Below are 19897 nucleotides of genomic sequence, written 5' to 3' on the forward strand. Positions count from 1 at the left end.
ACTTAAAAGATAAATAAATACCTTTCTGCAGAACAGTAAAGTAAACATAAACAACGTCAAAAAAGCCCAAATTTGCAGATTACTGCATACACGTGTTTCGGCGTTTTAGGGAACGCCTTTTTCAATGAAAAAAAGTAAAGAGCTTATGGATGAAAAGTCATCCGACAAAAGCCAAGAACAGATAAGCACACAGCTTAAAAGATAAGAATAGCGGATTAGCCAAACACCAATGAGAAAAGCATAAATCAATAAGGAACCAATAGTAATGCAGACAAAGGCCAGGAGCTCTCTCTAAGGTACAGAAAAATCCGAAAGAAAAAATCCAATTGGACTAATCTTTGTCCAATTGGATTCTTTCTTTCGCGGTGTTAGTTCCTGGTCCAAAGTGTTAAATGCTAATATTTTTTTGTATTCGTATGCTGAAAAGAGAAATTCAACACCCGTTTTCCTTTCTGCGTATGCGTTATTTTTGAGATGGTCTGCTCTTACTTGAATTTAAATTTGACATTTACTTATTTCCAAGTCAAAACCGCTTGGAAAAAATGAGAAGGTAAATGTTTTCATTTCTAAGCAGATGATTTTTAACAGTGTGCATCGTGTTTGCAGGTCTTCTGAGCCAGGACGGTCTCATCCGGTACCTGATGTCGGACGAGAATGCGCCCGTGTTCCTGGACCGGCTGGACATCTACATGGACATGGATCAGCCCCTGGCGCACTATTACATCAACTCCTCGCATAACACTTACTTGACGGGCCGACAGTTCGGAGGAAAGTCGTCCGTCGAGATGTACCGACAAGTGTTGCTCGCGGGATGCAGGTGCGTGTGCTAGCCTGTTCCACTGATTGGCTGGGCCATCGATGGCATCCCCGGTGTCCATTGCACAGTAGACCGCACTTGCACTGTAAAAAAAAGCTGCACTGTAAATCCAAAGCGTCCGGGTTACGTTTCGGGATTTTGAAGGTTTTACACCAGTTCCCTATGAAAAGCAAGTTTTTGTGCGAAAACGTTTCTCGAGTTCCAACAAGTTCCATGAATGCCAATTTTATACTGTGGTTCCATTTTTTTTTTTTTTTTTTTTTTTTTGAGCAATCACGATTGTTTATTGCTTTCATTTGACTGCTTTGATGTCCTATGATTTTATTTTCCCACCAGCACCCTCCGCCCCATCACCGTCGACCGCCTCCTCACGATGCTGCTCCTATAGCGAAAGCCATCCCCAGGTTGCATCCATGTCCTACACACACGCGCATGCATACACAACTACACACGCACACACACATACATACACAACCACATACACACACACAAACACATACACCTACACACATACACCTAAACACATACATAAACACATATGCCTACACACACATGCACATTCCCCCCCACACACAAACACTCATACACACAACTACCCACACACTCATACCTGCACACAGACACAAACACACATGCCTACACACATACACATACCCCCTACACACAAACACGCGCCTACATACGCACACACTCGTGATTGCGAAAAACATAACTTAAATTCAAGAGGTCAAAATTCAAATTAATTACCATTATTATTATTATTGTTAATTTGAGTTAGGAAATATTGGATTGTTTTCCAAATGATACATCTTGTACGAAGCATAAAACGACTTTTCTTGGAATCAGCCATTTTTAACGGGCGAGGGGGCAACCAGTGAACAGATACGGAAGGCGTTAATGAAACTCCCATTAAAACTGTTACTTTTTCAAGTGCTTTACATGGTTTGGAAACTGAAAAACATATCTCATGTAGCAGGCTGTAAATGACACAGCCTGCTGCATGAGATACAGTATTTTCCTTTCTCCATAAAGTCGAAAGATAACTATTTCGACTCAATTATCAAGGAACTTGTCAAACATCTATGCACTACTCAATTCTATGTACTACTCAATGTACAATTAAAATTTCGAATTAACTAGTGTGCAACAAGTCGCGGAATGCTGAATAAAAAGTGTATACTTTCTATCTATGGATATTTTTGTGCAATTTCTTATTAGGGCTTTTAGATGAGGTAAGTGCATTTTTTTTTCTCACGCCGATATTACGAATAGCCCCGTTTTAACGTATAAAATTTTCGATCCCGATGAATTCGTTAAACCGGGGTCCGACTGTCGTTCCTTCCATATATTAAAAAAAAAAGAAAGTAAAAACTTGGAGTTTAATCGTTTTATGCAGACCACGTGGAGGCGTAGTGAAACAAATTATGGTTTTCTGGATAAAAGAAACTTTTAATGATGGAATAAATAACAGCTAATCAGTAAGTATTCCGTTACACGAGAGGCTGTGCAAGCAATTGAGACAGAATTTCATTGCTGTACAATAGAAAGAAGTATGTACAAAGCATTACATCACAAAATTTAATGACAATGATGAGTATGTACTTTTGATTTGGCATATAGCTCTTGTCAATTTTTTGCTTCTGTTTAAATTTCATTTCTTTATTTCCTGTATTATCTTTTAATGAATTAAAATACTTATTTACTTTTGAGCTAGACTAAGAATTTCTGACAGCATAATTAGTCCAAAAGATGTCCATCTGTCATTATATGATCAGTTTCTTTCACCTCCTAAAAAATGTCTGCGCACTGCCTTTTGTCATCAGGAAATCTCAGATCAGATATGGTTGTGCAAAGTTGAACACTAAAGAAGAAAACTAGAAAGTAACTTATAGTTTATAGGGAATGGAATGGCGAAAGTAATAATTAAGACCATTCATTTCTGGGTTAAAGCTAAGGCAAAGCCTAAACTTAAAACATAAACATTAAAATAACTAAACTTTTTTGCGAATGTAATTTATCGCACAATTCCATCCTAATATTTTTAATTATTGAAACATAAAACGATAAACGATGCACTTCAAAAAGTTTAGAGTAGCGTTTTCACAAACCTACTTTTGGACCGGATCACCGTAGTAATCAAAATGTCTTCTTTTTAATCTATATTACTTAATGAAAAATTTACTAATGTAACACAGTCAATAAAACTAAAGTCTTTTTGTTGGGAGTATACGTGTAATTAATGATACATAAAATGGGATACGTGGTTTGGTAAAAGTTGAGAACCTCTGATCTGAACTAATAAAATTCAGACTTCTATAAGCAAATATTCGGAATAGCACCAAATTAGATGAGATGCCACCAAGTTATTGCAAAAATGCCACCATGTCTATCAGCAAATGTAACGAGATATCGCCAAATCTGTTGCAGAATGGCAAACTGCTGCAGCCTGCTTGTCTTATGTTATTGTATGAGAGCAAAATCTTAAATTTTATGTAAACTAAAACAGAATTTGAAGAGCAATGCTGTTTTGTGCAGGTGCGTCGAGTTGGACTGTTGGGACGGAAAGGGGGAAGATGAAGAGCCCATCATCACTCATGGGAAGGCTATGTGCACAGACATCCTCTTCAAGGTAAATGACGCAACTTGGAATCGTCGTAACATTACTTAAACAGATTACTCTATAAGATAAATAAATACCTTTGTGCTGTCCTTTCTTGCGGTTCACGGTTACTGACAATTTCTTTTCTTTTTGTGTAAGCTTCGGCTTAATCCTTGTCCAATTGAATTCTTTCTTTCTGGGTTCGTACCTAAGCGAAAGCTCCTGACCTTTGCTTGCATTCCTATTGGTTCCTGATCGGTTTATAACTTTGTCATTGGTGTTTGGCTAATCCGCTGTTTTTATCTTTTAAGCTGCTTGCTTATCTGCTCTTGGCTTTTGTCGGATGTCTTTTCAACCATAGGCTCATTATTTTTGCATTGAAAAAGGCGTTCCCTGTAACGCCGAAACACGTGTCTGCTGTAATTTACAAATTTGTGCTTCTACTTACGTTGTTTGGTCTGACTTTAGATTACTCTATATTCTGTTTCGTACGTGTTGATGTTTTTAATAATGGTAAAGCATTTACCAGGGTTCGCCGATATATCTCAGTCGATATATATCACGATATATATCCGATATTTTGAAAATATCGTGATATTTTGATATTTTCGATACTTATTTTTTCAACTATGGTATTTCAATATAAAAGTTATATTAATCATAGTAATATTGTTCATTTATTATTAAAAATAACCAAATATAACTAAATAACCAAACATAACCTATATTTTTATGATGTATAATACAACATTAATATAAAAAAGTAATATAATATTCCTTTTTTACTTATATTTTATGTTCATAAACTTATTAGTAGTGTAACAATTCTAATTCATATTAAGAGTACCTGATTAAATTTTAAACATTGCTCAGAAAAAAAGAAAATCTCTTATAACTATTTACCGACTAATGCACATTATTTATTTCTGAATCATATAACTGTAAAAGTAGCTAACAGAAGAAAAATAAGTAAAACAGTTAATGCTAAATTAACTCCATTAAAATTGATCGAAATGTAAAATAAAATATTAATCAATAATGAAAGAAACTTTAATTTTTGGTCTACATATTGTAACTGTAATATAAGAAAATAAAGGGTGATTTAAGGATGCATAACTTACTATTTTGAAGACTTTAGTTTGTGCTAATTGAAAATATCAGATACATATCAAAATATCCGATATATATCTAAATATCGGATATTTTCGATATTTTCGAAACTATCATCATATTTTCGAACCCTGGCCCTTACTGTGATTGCTAACGTAATGATTTATTTTTTGAGATAGCTATTTCGAATTATTTGCTTTTGTTTGATGTCGTTTCGCTTTATTAAGGGAAATTAAGGCGACTAGTTTGGCGCGTTGAGTTTTACTTTACTTTTTACGTTTTCAGCTGTAGCCCAACTTCGACACTCGAGCTGTAGCACGGGCTACTTAAATTATTATTTTGGAACGATAATATTTTAGTTCAAATAAATATGAATAAAAGATTAAATGAATTGGGAAAAAGGAGAGAATTTTTAAAGTTTTTACTAATGCAAAATAATGAATGACGGCCAAAAGACAATAAACTTTCAACACTAACAATAAAATAATTTTAAACATCACAGTTTCAGTTTGCATGCATTTGTATTCTTTAACATAACTTGACTGAAATAAACCATTAAAAATGCATGTAATGTATGTACCCATTTTACACGAAAAATAACCAATACTTGATGCTTATATCCAACTTTTTCATTTCACAGGATGTTATTGCTGCTATACGAGATTGTGCATTTGTTACCTCAGAATATCCAATCATTCTATCTTTCGAAAATCATTGTAGGTGAGTGTAAAAAACCTTCATTAACCCTCTTAATATGCGTTCAATTTAATGCAACGCAGAAAAATTAATGATGGGTTTCTTGTATTTGCAGCCTTAATAGCACAATGGCTAAAATAGGACCCTATGTGAAAGTTGAATTATGATCATATAAGGGTCCGGGTCGCGTGACGGTTGAGAAACGTCATTGGAGAGTCATCGGCAAGTTGCAGCAACTTATGAGTGTCACTTCTAGGAGACGTTGCAAACGGATATTGTTGTAACGTCTTCGCGATATCTCAAAGGGACCGGTCACAGATTAATTTTTTCAATGACGTCATTCCATGAAACATGTCACAAATGTGTCATATTGTAACTTCGATGAGACGTTAAGACCAGAGGCGCCCCGGTAGAAGGTCACTGGCCTGCCAAAAAGTTCCTTTGCCGGTTAAACTTGGCTGATGATCCGGCAAATTTTGATGCGATAATGCTATACTGAGATCTCTTTTTCATTTTTAAAGTGTTTTTAAGGATGCCTGATGAACCTTATCATTAGATGTTATTGTATGTATGATATGTGTGCGTGTTCGTATTTTATCATTCTGTAAAATTGGAATTTCACTCGGCAATTTTGAATTTTTCCCCTCTCGAACATTTTAGTTCGGGGTACCCCTATACACGATTCTGTCACTTTGTGACTGTGAACATTGTAGTGACTCACCAGTCACAGTTTTGTCCCATTAACTTCACCATTGCATGTTACGCTTCCAGGGGTTGATGATATATTCTCTCACCGATCAAGCCTTTAAATTTGCGTTTCACTATTGTATAATTAACATGAAAGACTATATTTTCGAACATGGTCAACTATTCAAAACGAATCCAGATGTAATTTCTAAATCGGTTTCAGAAATTTCTCATACGTTGGTTATAATTCTTCGGTGTATATTGATTGTTTTCTTTTTGTTTCTGCATAGCAAAAAGCAACAGTACAAGCTGGCTAAATATTGCGATGACTGTCTCGGTGATATGTTGTTGAGAGAACCCTTGCCAGGATTTCCAGTAAGTGTGATTTACAGCTCTTTTTAATGTATACATGTCAATAGTACATACATGTTCCTATATACTCAAATTGAGGGTCTTACATTTTGAATGTGTAACCAAAATAAAAATTTTAAAAAATCATGGATATCAGTAAATGCCCATATATCAGAATGTGCCCAGTAAATCACTGTAAAAAAAATTCCGAAACGTTACTGAGTATTTCCATGTAACGTTTCGGGATTTTAATGGTATTTATATACTTCATGGAAAAATTAAGTATTATTGCCAAAAAGTTTCCTGAATTGCGACAAGTCGCACAAATGCAGACTTCTCACTGTTGTGAAAAATATTTTTAGCTCCCAGTTTAAAGATGAACTGAGCGTATTTATATAGTCTATCGGCTTCGCCTCGAATACTGCCCGTCCAGATTCATTAAGCTCCCAAAGGGAGTTAAGAAGTCTATGGACTGCATAGCTTTGCAAGAATTGCAGGCGATTAAAATTCATGATACTTGCTTGCAATTCTTTCTTATCTTTGGCCATGTTTGCATTACCGCAATTGGAACTTTCGTGATAAATCAGGAAGTTACCAAGCTACTATATTATGCGTATCAATGTTTACGTTAAAGTTCCGGAGACACGACTGGTTTTAAACGGGAAGATTTCGGATTTTTTCAGGAAGCTTCCAGGATAATATCAGGACGGTTACTGAATTTTAGCAGAAAACGTTCCTGCTTTTTACAAGATATGTTACTGACAGAAATTTTACACATTAGTTGCCCATTATTTTACAGGAACGTTTCTGAATCGTTTTTACAGTGATGGCCTTCAATATAAATAAGTATTATGGCAGTAACTAAATATGGGCGACAACCTATTTTGGCTATTCAGTAGCATTCTTTACTGATAAATACGAGTGACTTATTCCTGTGAAATCAGCTCTGTAGCTCAGGGCCTGACTAACATAAGTCCAGCAATGGCAATTTTCATTTTATTACTGCATTGAGGATCTTATTCTGCATTGAGTCATTACAAAGTATTTAAAAGAAAATGTCCTTCATAATTATTTACTTCTGCTATGAAAGCGCGAGTCCCAACCTTTGTATACACAGGACATGTTTTTTCGCTCTCATGCGTAGTAGTGATAATGTTGCTTACGTTTGTCTATCGGTGAAGTAGAATAATTGTCAGGGGGTTTGACTTTCAGAATTACGTAAGCAACGGGTTTCCTGGATAGTATTTTCTTGTCCTTTTCCATGTTTATAAACATGTTGTTTGTATGTAATAAACTCTCCAGTACTTACATTTAATTCCAAAAAATTCTTTTTTTTTTTTTTTCAAACATTTTTTACTTAATATAAGCGACAGTTTGCAATTAGTTTTTTTACGCAAACTCTTTGGCAAAACTAAAGTCGCCATTTTTTTCAATTTCAACGGGGCATTTTTGATAAACAACAGGTGGGTGCTTCGTGAACGTCACAACTGGAATTGAATATTCGAAAAAAAAAAAAAAGAAAACAATCGAATAATAAGATCAATGGAAAATTCAACATCGAAAATTTCAAAAAAGTGATAGGCATTATTCTTTTTTTTTTTCTTTTTATCTTTGTGTTTATTTAGGGATAAAAATTTTACATAATATATCGCTTCAAATACTAACCTTGGCAGTGTACTGTCTGACCACGGATTGTATGGAAAGACAGACATCCGTTTTACAGTCTGAAATGGACGAATCTATTATTTTTTAGCGATGCCAGCTTTTGCAGAAGCAGAGTCTCATTCAAATGAGCGGAATACGCGCATCAAATTTTTCCTTTTCCCCCTCATTCAGATACACTGGTCTTAATTGGACTTTTGAAAATTCCATACAATCCGTGGTCGGACTATAATGACTTAAAACTATAGCGATGGTGATAACACAACTGTTATAATGCAATTTTTCAATAAAACGTCACAAGACTACCTTTTAGTTCTGAATTTCTTAGAAATCGTAATGAAAATTGTTACAAAATAATTCCCTAAAATAATTCCCATTCAGGCATAAAATATCAATAGTGAACTAAAATAAAAGGATCAGAGGAGTCTTTGAAAGAACTCAACATAGAGTAAAAACAATTGTGTTTTTACATTAATATTATTAGGAACGAGTGTTTTAAGATTTCCATTTTCTGCAAGTATTTCATCAGAATGTCTGAACAAAATGTTATTTTTTCTTAACCGCCCGCATGCTAGCGAAATTTTAATAACTATAGCAGACAAATAAATAAGATTTTCCAGTGAAATCGGTTTTGAAAAAAAAGTCAAAGGTACTTACCATTACTTACAGACAAAAAACAGAAATCCAATAAATTTATAAAACATATAGCAAAGAGGTTGAAAAATTTAAAGAAACCAAAAATGCTGAATGGGGTTGTTTCCTTCTGTCAAAAGTACTACTTTTAGTCACTGAAATTGATAGAATAAGCAAAAAAAATAACATGGATCCAGAAAAAGCTTTAACTCTCCCAACAGTACCAACTAAGTACACAGTACTAAGTTGGTACTGTGTACTTAGTACACAGTACTAAGTCAAAACCGCTTGAAAAAAATGTTGAAGATAAATGTTTTCATTTCTAAGCAGATGATTTTAAACAGTGCAAATGTTCGATATGTGAATCTTTCGTGATGCGGCTGAATATCAAGTAAAACGTCTGATCATAGTTTCACTTGCTGCAATGTTACGATCAATGGTCGCTCATTTTCCAACAAGATGGAGCATCCTCCATTATCTAACAGACGTTCTCCATTTCCTCAAAACCGAGCTTCCTGGTTGATGGATTGAACTAGATTCTGACGACGACTCACCTTCTTCCGTGGCTACCGCACTCTCCGGACCTAACTCCATTTAACTTTTTAATGGATTTGCATCAAAAAGCGCGTCCCCATATCACGCGTAAATTACAATATTTATGCCAAAAGATCACAGCCGCATTTGCTACCATTGAGCGTGATATGTTACAGATAGGGAACCAAGAACTATACTTTAGACTTGATTTCTGCCCCATTTCGAAAGGTTTTCACCTGTTGAACATTTGTCTGAAGCAAATCTTGACAGTATATTTCTCCATTAAAGTCAATGTTGTTGCTGTGTTGGTATGTTTGTTTTATAAAGCCCTCCAAAGTTCGGCGGAAATCGTGACACACTGTGCTTAACTGGAACTAACTTGTATGTTACTTAATTTTAGATAGAAACTGGTGTGCCACTTCCAAGTCCAAACGACCTGAAGAAAAAGATTATCATCAAAAATAAACGGTTGCGACCTGAAGTAGAAAAACGTAAGTCATTGCGTTGCTTCTCTCTCTCTGTCTCTTCAGTTATAAACATCTCTCTCTCTCTCTCTTTCTCTCTCTCTCTCTCTCTCTCTCTTTTTTTTTTTTTTTTTTTTTTTTTTTGACTGAAAAGTTATATTTTACTAAATACAACAACGAGGGAAAATATAGTGAATATCTATTTCGTAAGGAGGTTTTTTCTTATTAAAATAAACATCAATTCAAAAACTTAAACGATTCAACAGTAATTTTCATTTTAAATTTGTAACCAGATTCAAAATTTAGCATTATACAAGAATTTTTGTGTCATTTGTTTCAACCGTTGTTTAAAAATTAAACTGAGCAAAATCCAGCGCACAATGTTAAAATGTTTTCCATATTTTTTCAAGTCATATCTAAACTATCATGGTTAAATATTTTTTTTCCCATAAAAATATTTACTGCTAATCTTGCAGTAAAAACATGTTTTAAGTGGTTGAATATATTCATGTAATTTTGTCTAGGATATAGTTTGTAATTATTTAAAACTCATTTCTGCTCACTCAAAAAAATACACAGAAAGTTCGCTATTTTTTTTTTTTTTTTTTTTTTTTTTGGAGCAATCACGATTGCTAATTGTTTTCATTTGACCGTCCTTGATGTTTGGTTCCTTTTTCAACCCCAACGTCCTCCGCAGGCGCGGCTCCTCCGGTCCTGAGCAATACGCTTCTCCTGGTCGATGGCGCTCATGTCCTACTCACCCACACACACGCAGGCTCATACACATACACACACACACGCCTTTACACACACACCAACGTGCATACAAACAGGTCTACGCACACACACAAGACTACACATACACATACACAACTATACACAGGTAACCGACCAAGAGGAGGTGCAGGCTTGGAGGGACAGGAGCCGTTTCTAGAAACAAGTGAGTTAGGGTGCTAACCAATGAGTAGTGTCCTGTCGCAACTCGTGATTGCGAAAAACATAATTTGAATTCAAAATTTCAGACTTCAAATTAATTTTCTCTCTTTTTTACTTTTTTATTTATTTTTATTTTTTTTACATATTTTATTGTTTTTCTGTTGTTGCTATTTCAGATATCAAACGTCAACAAAACATCATTCAAACTGTTATTCTCAATGTTTATCATACCCAATACGTGTAGAAAGCGATCTAAAAGTTCGTTAAAATGCTTAAATTCACTATTACAAATATATGCATTTCAGAATTGCGAAGTCGGAGGTTATGCAGTATGATTACTGAATAGACATTTTAAAGAATAAATCGCATTTTATATATCGCAGTAAAAAATAAAATACATTTTAACAAAGGTTAGAGCAACTTTTTCAGACACTTCACAGAAAATAACCGAAGCTTCTTAAATTAAAATCAACACGAGCACGTCTACAGGCATCAAGCTGCACACATGAGTCCGGTTTATCTACCCAATCGCTGCAAAGTGATTACTTCCAGCATGTGTACATGAGTACGCGCACTCAATTTCTTTTAATTATTGAAAATGTAGATAAGAGATTGTTTGATAGGGACGCTGCAGAATAATTGCTTCCAGCATACGTACATGAGTATGCGCACTCAACTCCATTTAATTATTGAAAATGCTGATAGTAGATTATTGAATAGGTACTCTGCAAAATAATTGCTTCCAGCATGAGTACATGAGTACACGCCCTCAATTCCTATTAGTTTTTGAAAATGATGATAGTAGATTATTGAATAGGTACTTTGCAGGATGATTTCGTCTAACATGCGTACATGAGTACAAGCACTCAAAATTACTCTTAGTTATTGAAAATGTAAATAATAAATTATTTTATAGGTGTACAAAGAATTCATGTAGTGTATTTTTTCTGTCCATGGCTCATAGACATATGTCTAAATGTTGTTGCTTTAACAAATGTAAAAACTGAAATCCATTCCTATTTTGCAGAGGAACTGGAACTGTGGCGAAAGGGTCAGCTGCAGAATGACGATGATGACGACGACAAAGAAGACGCGGCACCCGACCTCTCGCTTATCTCAGATGACATCACTCAAGACGGAGGTACGGGACACACCGTCTTAAGAATTCGAAGTGTAATCCTCATATAAATAGTAGCCGATGATCGAGTAACCCGCGAGTTTCAACAATGAAACTCGCGACACGGCATGATAATTTGATAATATGTTTTGGTAATGTTTGACATGCAGGGAAAGGCTTTATTGTGACAAGGCTGAACTCGATCCGGTAAATGAACTGTTTTACTGGAAAGACTGTGTCATTTCAGGGGAATGAAGAAACGAAAAGCAGTCAACCATGAACGCTATCTACTGGCGTTTTTGGTTAGTCCACTGGAGTTAGGGTTAAAAATTCAACTATCAAAATATCACCAAAAATAAATAAGTGTTCACATAGAAGCTCAAAATCAAGAATTCACAATTTCGCTATATCTAAACGTGAAAAGAATTTCAATGACTCAATTCAAAAGAGCATCTTGTTTGAAAATCTTGGATCGTCTGGGATCAAAGATTTTGTTTTGGTTTTCAACAAGTACAAATCTGGACAAAATCATAAACTCAAATGAAGAAAATAGTTGTTTTTGTTATAACTTAATTCAGTTCAGTTTTACTTCGTTAAAATAAAGATAAATAGCTGAAAAAAAAATTCGACACGCATTTAACTCATAAACAAAGTGAAACTAAGTAAATTAAGTGTTAATGTTATAAAGAAAACATGCAACTTTAATAGTTTATTATCACATGAAACCAGACTAATGTATATTTATTCAAAAGCAAAAATTTCTTGACTGTGGTGAAATTTTGTTCGAGTTAGTTCATTTAATGTTAAAAAACATTGATTTATAATGTTGCTATAGTGACAGATAGTTTCTCTACTGTAAATAGGGCAAAACCGCAACTTTTAAGTTTTTAAGTAAATTTAAAAGACATTCACATTTTATTTTAACGGATAAGAGTTAGTCAGCTAACTTTTCCATACATTTAAGGGAAAATATTCCAAATTCGATGTGCATAGTTTTTTTTTTTTTTTTTGTCTATCTTTGCAAATGTCGGTTTTGCCCTGAGTCGAATTTTAGAGATAGTGAATGGGGTTGTTTCCTTCAGTCAAAAGTAGTACTTTTTGTCACTGAAATTGATAGAATAAGCAAAAAAAAAAATTAACATGGACTCAGAAAATACTTTTATTTTCCCCAACAGTTATTTTTAAATTAAGTTTTTAAAATGTCTTCAAACAAGGCGTGGTCTATATGACGTCACAAATAATGCACTATGTGTCGCATCTTTCTACCGCATTTTCACGTTATGATAATCAGGAAGCAAATTACAATTGCGCTCTACGCTTGCTATCAACCACATCGTTGCCAATACACGTGAGTAAAGATGCGAATTAAATATTTTGGACCGTGAATGGCAACACTGAATGGCATTTCATCATTTGTGATGTCATCGGCAGAAGAGTTAACGATGAAAGAGCACCAATTTAAGTATTTTTTTTTTAATATTAAACTTAAAGAAATTATTTAAAAAATAGTGAAATTCTATGTTTTTAAACATGCTCTTTCAGAAAAAAATACTTTTAAAATTTTGGAAACGACCCCATTATGCAAACTTACTCCAGAACATTCTCACTTAAAGCAAAGCAACCCTCTAACTCACGGGGGGACTGAATGAAAACTGAACTGACACATGAATGCATATCTTCGTATGAACATATATTAAAAAATTATAGTAAAATCTAAGAATAATTTATAAAGTTCAGAAATGTACCAAATGTCGCAACGCTTGGCGACACCTGGCAAAGTTATAACCAAATTTGGTGCCCAAAATTATTTTCCTAAAATGATAACAATTTGACGATATCTTGCCAAACCCATGGAATCATACGCTGAGCTAAGCCGGGAAGCTTCAATTGTAAAACTTTAGTTGTGAAGCAATTTGGATTGAAAATTAATGGGAATAAACACCATGTTTAGAAAGATCACAACACATAGAAACATTTTGAAAAATATATTTGCTGAGTTTGTTACAATATTATGGGGAAATGTATTTTCTCTCTACCATTTTCACCATAAACGTTTGTATTATAAGTTAAAAATTTTTGCTACTTTATGTGATTCCTTGAAATTTGAAAATATCTCAGTAATCAAGAGATGCCATACATATGCTATTAGAGAGTTTTTATTTAAAAACGCTTAAAGTAGCAAAGAGTTTTTTCATTGAACGTAAAGAGGAACGAAATGTTTTTTAAGTATCCCATCCTTTGTATTCTATCGATTAAGTTTCTCCTATGCAATCCCAATGTGATCGTTTTTCTTTTCAGATTTTGTTTGCGTTATCAATTTGGAATGGATTTCCCCGTGCGTTTTATTATTAGTTATGAGACATTGATACATTTTAATGAGCAACTTTACACGTAACATACTTTTAAATGTAACAGTTAACTATTAAATAAAAAAGATTGCAATAACGTAAGAGTATTTTGGGTAATTTTTCTTCCACCGAAAACTTTCCAGAAATCATTTACCCAAAATCTGTTTCAGCTATCGTGTTTAATCTCCTCTCACAAATTCTCTCATAACGAATGCTCATCAATTTGCCAATTCAGCTAAATGTGTCCTATCAGCTCACAAATTTACTTTAACGATTGCTTATCCATTCGTCAGTGCCGCTTAATGTGTCCTCCCAACTCACAAATTTACCCATGACAAATGCTTATCAGTAAGAAAATTCAGCTAAATATGTCTTCCCAGCACACAAATTCACTCATAACGAATGCTTATCAGTTCGCCAATTCAGCTAAATATGAGACAGTGAGAAGCAAAGGGATACAAGTGGACTATTTTAAGTTTCGAGTAAAACACGTTAAAACGCGTTAACATCCTAGGTAGGATTTTATTGATTTTTTTTTCTAAACCATGCTGTATATCAGCAACTACCAGGACTACCAGTACCATCTCTTGCCCCAAGACAGAGGAGAGGTTTACCTACCATGTGTACTAGTTATATCCAAATTTCTATTTTTGCCACTTACATACCTTTGTTTCTCACTGCCTGGCCTCATATGTCCTCCCAGCTTCAAAAAAAAGTACCAATGACGAATACTTTCCTGTTCGTAAATATAGCCAAATATATATCCACTCAGTTCTCAGATTTACCCATAATGGATGCTTATCAGCACATCAACTCAGCTAAATATATCCACCAAACTCACAAATTAGCTCAAAGAATGCTTATCAGTTTTCGAAATCTGCTAAATATATCCTCCCAGCTGACAAATGTATCCATGACAAATGCTTAGCAGTTCGCCAATTCAGCTAAATATGTCTCCCAGCTCGAAAATTTACCAAAAAAATAACGCATATCAATTTACCAACTCATCTAAATATGTCCTCCCAGCTTAAAAAAATGTATTCATTACGAATGTTTAGTAGTTCGTCAAATCTGTAAAATATGTCCTCCCAGCTCTCTCATTTCAATTGAGATTTTCGATCTCTAACCAGTTAGATGCTTTAAAAGCATCATACAACCATTGTGCCAAGAGCAGCACTCACCACTTGGACGTATGTCTCTTTGCGTAATTAATTGACTTTTTTGCACAGCCATGAACCCACAAGACTAAATGCGTCAGCTTACAGTGACGCATGGCAGAAAAGTTGCCAATTAAAATGTATTGTCTAATTTTGTAAGTATCGTGATTTCTCTTATATTTTCGCATAAATTACGTATATTTTTATGAATTCTGTTTATTGATTTCTGTGTTGTGACGTTCCTCTGTTCGTATGTATTATTTTATGAAGTTTTTTGTTGAATAGTTCCTCTGGATAGTATCAAAGATATTCCGATGGCGATAAATGGTGAGATGTTCTACGAATCATTCATTATTAAACATTAGATATATGTAAAAGTTAATAATTCTGCTGCGTTTTTTGACACTATTTTATAATCTTGTAAAAACTACATTAAAAATAATTTCTACATTTCTTACAATATATATTGTTTGAATCATTTGCTATGTGTTTCCAAATTGAATATAACTTTAGTGTTTTCACATTATCATTAATGTTTTGTGCATATGTTTTGACATTTATTTTTTTTTATATATTTGACTCACTTTCTAAACGTAATACGTGAATCAAACTATATTTACCACCGATTTTCTGCAAACAAATGGTATGCTGCAGAAAGTATTGTAATCTCCTAAGATTTGAGCGTTATTTTCTAAATATAAACTAGGACGTTTCTTATTGCTTAAGATATATTAAAAAATAATAAGATTATTTTGATTACTACCAACGAAAACTATATAGGAGTGTTGCTACCAAATAAATGCTGTCACAAAACGGGTTTAATTGCGTATGTTTGCTTTTATTTATCTGCGACAGGGATAATTTTATTGAAAGTTTAAAAACATACTCTAGGGAAAATAATTTACTATTATTGATCATTGCAAAAGAACATATGGCTTACCGGCGGCAAGCAGTAAGGTAAACACACCAGTAGCGGCCAGTGCTTCATTAGTGACCGTTTCAAGGTTTATGTTTGAAAAAATAGGATTCCAGGTCTCCCAATAGATTCAAAAGTGCAGTTTAAATCTATTAGGGAACCTAGAATCCTAATTTTTCAAATATAAACCTTGAAATGGCCATTACTGAAGCACTATTAAGCACTGGCCACCCCACTGGTGTATTTACTTTTACATCCAAAAAAGGAAAAGAAAAAACACGGTGTTGCAAAAAATCAAGGATTTACATAACACTACCTTCGACTGGTTTATGCTCAAATACTATAATATATGCAAAACAAATTATGATGTTATGTTTATATTTGCTCACTATCTTCAACTTAACTATGTCGAATATCAACTCACAATCCAGCTTCTTCGAATTCGATTATCAATTTCCTTTCATGATTTAAAAGTTAAAAAAAAAAGAAAGCACTTTAAGCTGACCCTCATGGATAGTGTTTATTTTGATTGTGTATTCTAACGAGTGAATAAATACTTAAATCAAGTTTCACCCTCAAAAATTCATACATCGTTAATAACTATAAAATTCAGCACATAGGATTAAAAACAATTTTATTGATAAATGCAATCATTTTTACAAAATGGAAGAAATTTATGGTTCTCCTTCTGGCTTTTTGAGGACTTCAATTAAATCTTGAGAAACGACCCAGTCACCAAAGCTTGACCACAGAGAGTCGGCGGATAACCTTGAAGTGGAAACATCAGATGTGTCGCTGTAAGAGTGAAGGCTTACACGGCTGGTGTCAATAATAGAAAATGTTCTGGGAAATGATTTATTCCCTGGATACTTCGTCCACGCTGCCACTGAAGATGACCGCCGCAGATGCAGTCGAAACGTTTGGAGTTACTACACTCAGACCACGGCACAACAGCCCGGAATCTTTTAATTCATTTGTATCATTGTAATAGGTAAAATAAGCCAGAAAGTGCCGAGCAGAAACAGACACGTTCTCGTTGATCCTATCTACTGCAAAATAATAACAAACAACCTATTACAAATGATGTTTCTGCTTCAAGATCATCTGCCATGTGATCAAGCTTTAACATGTCTCACCACTGGACTAACACTGTATTTTCTACACCCCCCCCCCCCCCCCCCCCCCCCCCCCCACAGTATTTGTTACTCTTTTTTTAATTGTATAAAAAAAAGATTTCATTTTTTTTTTTTTTTTTTTAAATGTTAGCTGTTAATTTACTAGGGTGTGTTCATTCACTACTTGGACTGCATTACTGTCCGACCATCACGAGAAAAGCCCCGACCGAGTTGCTTGTGCCTGTCTTTTGCTATAGTAACGAGGCGTGTCTCATTTTTCCAAGGGAAGCTTAATGTTGAAAAAACCCTAACGACTGCACAAAGGCGAGAAGACGAGTGGCGAAATGGCGCCACAAACCTTCTCCTTCTAAAAACTTGGTTTCCTAGGAGCGAACACGCTAATCGTCGGCATCGTTTCTCGCCGAGGCGAAAACTTGGTTCTTCTGCACATGCGCGCCCGAGCTAAATCGGCGTCGTGAATGGCCACGCCGGAATTCACTTGATTTTGATTTCAGCGTTACGGCGAGGAGCGACGTCGAAGGTCGGCGATTCGCTTCCAGGAAACCAAGGCTCCAAGGCAGAAAATGAACGATGTCTGTTTCCATGGCAGTACACGGGTTCAGACTTTACGGCGGGAGCTTTTCTCGTGAAAGACAGACAGTAACTATCTTTGTTTATACCTTTTTCAGTCATATTTGATTAAAGTAAAAAACATGATTTGTTTCTTCTCTCATCATTTTAACGTGATCGTTCGTTTGTTTTGTTGTCTTTTGCAGAAAAGAAGGTAAGTTTTGTCACCGGCAGCATCTGCAACGGCGGTTCTTCTTGCAGGGGATCAACCAAGTCTCCAGACATAAAGGTCCAAAACGAGCGTATATTCATACTTACTCTTTGAATACATACCGGCACTAAAATCCGTCTAAGATTTATACAGTTGAACTCGGTTATTACGAACTGTCAAAAATCCTCGAATTTGTTCGCATTGTCTGAAATATCAGACAATGCGTAGACGTAACAAGTGACTGAATGATACTGAGAAAAAGCGAAGAAATGCACACCTGTGTTTAAAAAATATTACTACTAACACATATTGTAATCAAACTATTAGTCCATTCAGAAAAATATCTCCTATTTCTTATAATTACAGTAGAACCTCCATATATCGAACTTCCACATATCGAAATTTTCTATATATCGAATTCCCAGCAAATTACCATGTCCATTGCATAGAAAAATTGTTTCTATGTATCGAAAGAAATCTCTATATATCGATTTTTTTCGATACATTCGTAGATTTTTTTTCCACTTTAGACTGTTTGTCTCATGAAAAATAAAGGTTAGGGGAGAAAATTATGTTCACTAAAGGTTGCTATGAAACTCATAAGAAATCTGGGGTTGAGAGGTGTATAGATAGGTCGTTGTTTCGTTCTGGAGTTCTTAAATTCCCTCAAGTTTATTTCAAATATCTTAGTTGTAACCAGTAACACTGTAAAATCAGTTTCAAGTCATCCCTTTTGTCTGTTGAATATCATTCCTAGTCGTTTTAGCTGCAGTAAAAATCATTCAAGTTAAGTAGATTGATTTTTTTACTTTTCTTTCGATTACATTGTCGAAACGAAAATCCCCTAATGTTGCGGATCAAGTTGAATTGCCGAAGAATGAAGGTGTATAAAGGAGCAAAAAGATGTAATTCTGTTATTTTTTTAATTAACTTTCATTTAATCCGATGCTCGTATAAATTAGAAATTGTGTTTCATACATGATAATTAGCTTTAATTTTAATGTTTTAAGCAGATTTTTAGGATAAAATAAAATCGTTTCTATATATCGAAATTTCTATACATCGAATTTTTTTCCGGCAATTTGATACTTCGATATATGGAGGTCTGACTGTAAATGTTTTTAAAAGGTGATTATCGACAATCGCGGAACAGGTTGTTTTCTACAATGGAAGATGGACAGTTTTATCTTCGGGTAAATCGAAATGTCCACAGGTAAACAAAATGTGCCGGCTTTATTTTCTATGCGAAATTCTTATCATATTCCTCTCTATACATAATTGTACTTCTACTACCTAACGATATGATGAATAATTTCTATAAAAGAAAATTACGGTATTTAACCACGAATATTTTAAATAAAGAGGTCACAAATTTTTGTTCGTCTTAGCCGAGGCTTTTAATTTAATGTACGTATTATACGTGAAATTTTTGAAGCAATTAAATGGCAAACCAAACTTAACGAACAAAATGTTCGTTTTAGCCGTGATTTCGTATTAATCGTGATCGTATTAAAAGAGTTCAACTGTAGTATACATTTCCATATTTTTATTAGAATGGCACAAAATACTTAGCTTTTCGTTTTATTCCTAACTAGCGGTGCCCGCACGGCTTTGCTCACAGTAGAACATTAAATGATCATTTAGTTCGCCTGTATATTAATTTCTGGATGATGAATTTCTTGCCAATTTGCTTAGTTAATTTTCCCGCCCATGATATGGGCCCACGTTATGGTAATTTACTCGTCCATGTTATGATAATTTAATCTTCTACGTTATGACAATTCAGTTGGTAAAAATTAATTAAAATTATAATAGAAAAAGAATAAAATCGAATTTTTGAAAAATCGTTTCGAGGTGCTTACCCCTATGCTACGAACTAATTCTATGCCAGATTTCATGAAAATCGGCAGAACGGTCAAAGCACTATGCGCGTAACAGACAGAGATCCAGACTTTCAGTTTTATTATTAGTTAA

General features: G+C 34.4%; 1 protein-coding gene across 1 annotated transcript in view; it reads left to right on the forward strand.

Annotated features, from left to right (window-relative positions):
• Positions 1 to 19897, forward strand: part of LOC129228133 (1-phosphatidylinositol 4,5-bisphosphate phosphodiesterase-like) — a 126357-nt gene that overhangs the window by 76463 nt on the left and 29997 nt on the right. The window contains exons 12-19 of the mRNA XM_054862780.1: positions 607 to 817; positions 3353 to 3446; positions 5167 to 5246; positions 6200 to 6284; positions 9490 to 9580; positions 11517 to 11630; positions 15397 to 15438; positions 17919 to 18001. Coding sequence (XP_054718755.1) covers positions 607 to 817; positions 3353 to 3446; positions 5167 to 5246; positions 6200 to 6284; positions 9490 to 9580; positions 11517 to 11630; positions 15397 to 15438; positions 17919 to 18001 — 800 coding nt within the window. The remainder of the gene's footprint in view (positions 1 to 606; positions 818 to 3352; positions 3447 to 5166; positions 5247 to 6199; positions 6285 to 9489; positions 9581 to 11516; positions 11631 to 15396; positions 15439 to 17918; positions 18002 to 19897) is intronic.

This window comes from Uloborus diversus, chromosome 8 (assembly GCF_026930045.1).
Source record: "Uloborus diversus isolate 005 chromosome 8, Udiv.v.3.1, whole genome shotgun sequence".
NCBI classification, from domain to species: Eukaryota; Metazoa; Arthropoda; class Arachnida; order Araneae; family Uloboridae; genus Uloborus; species Uloborus diversus.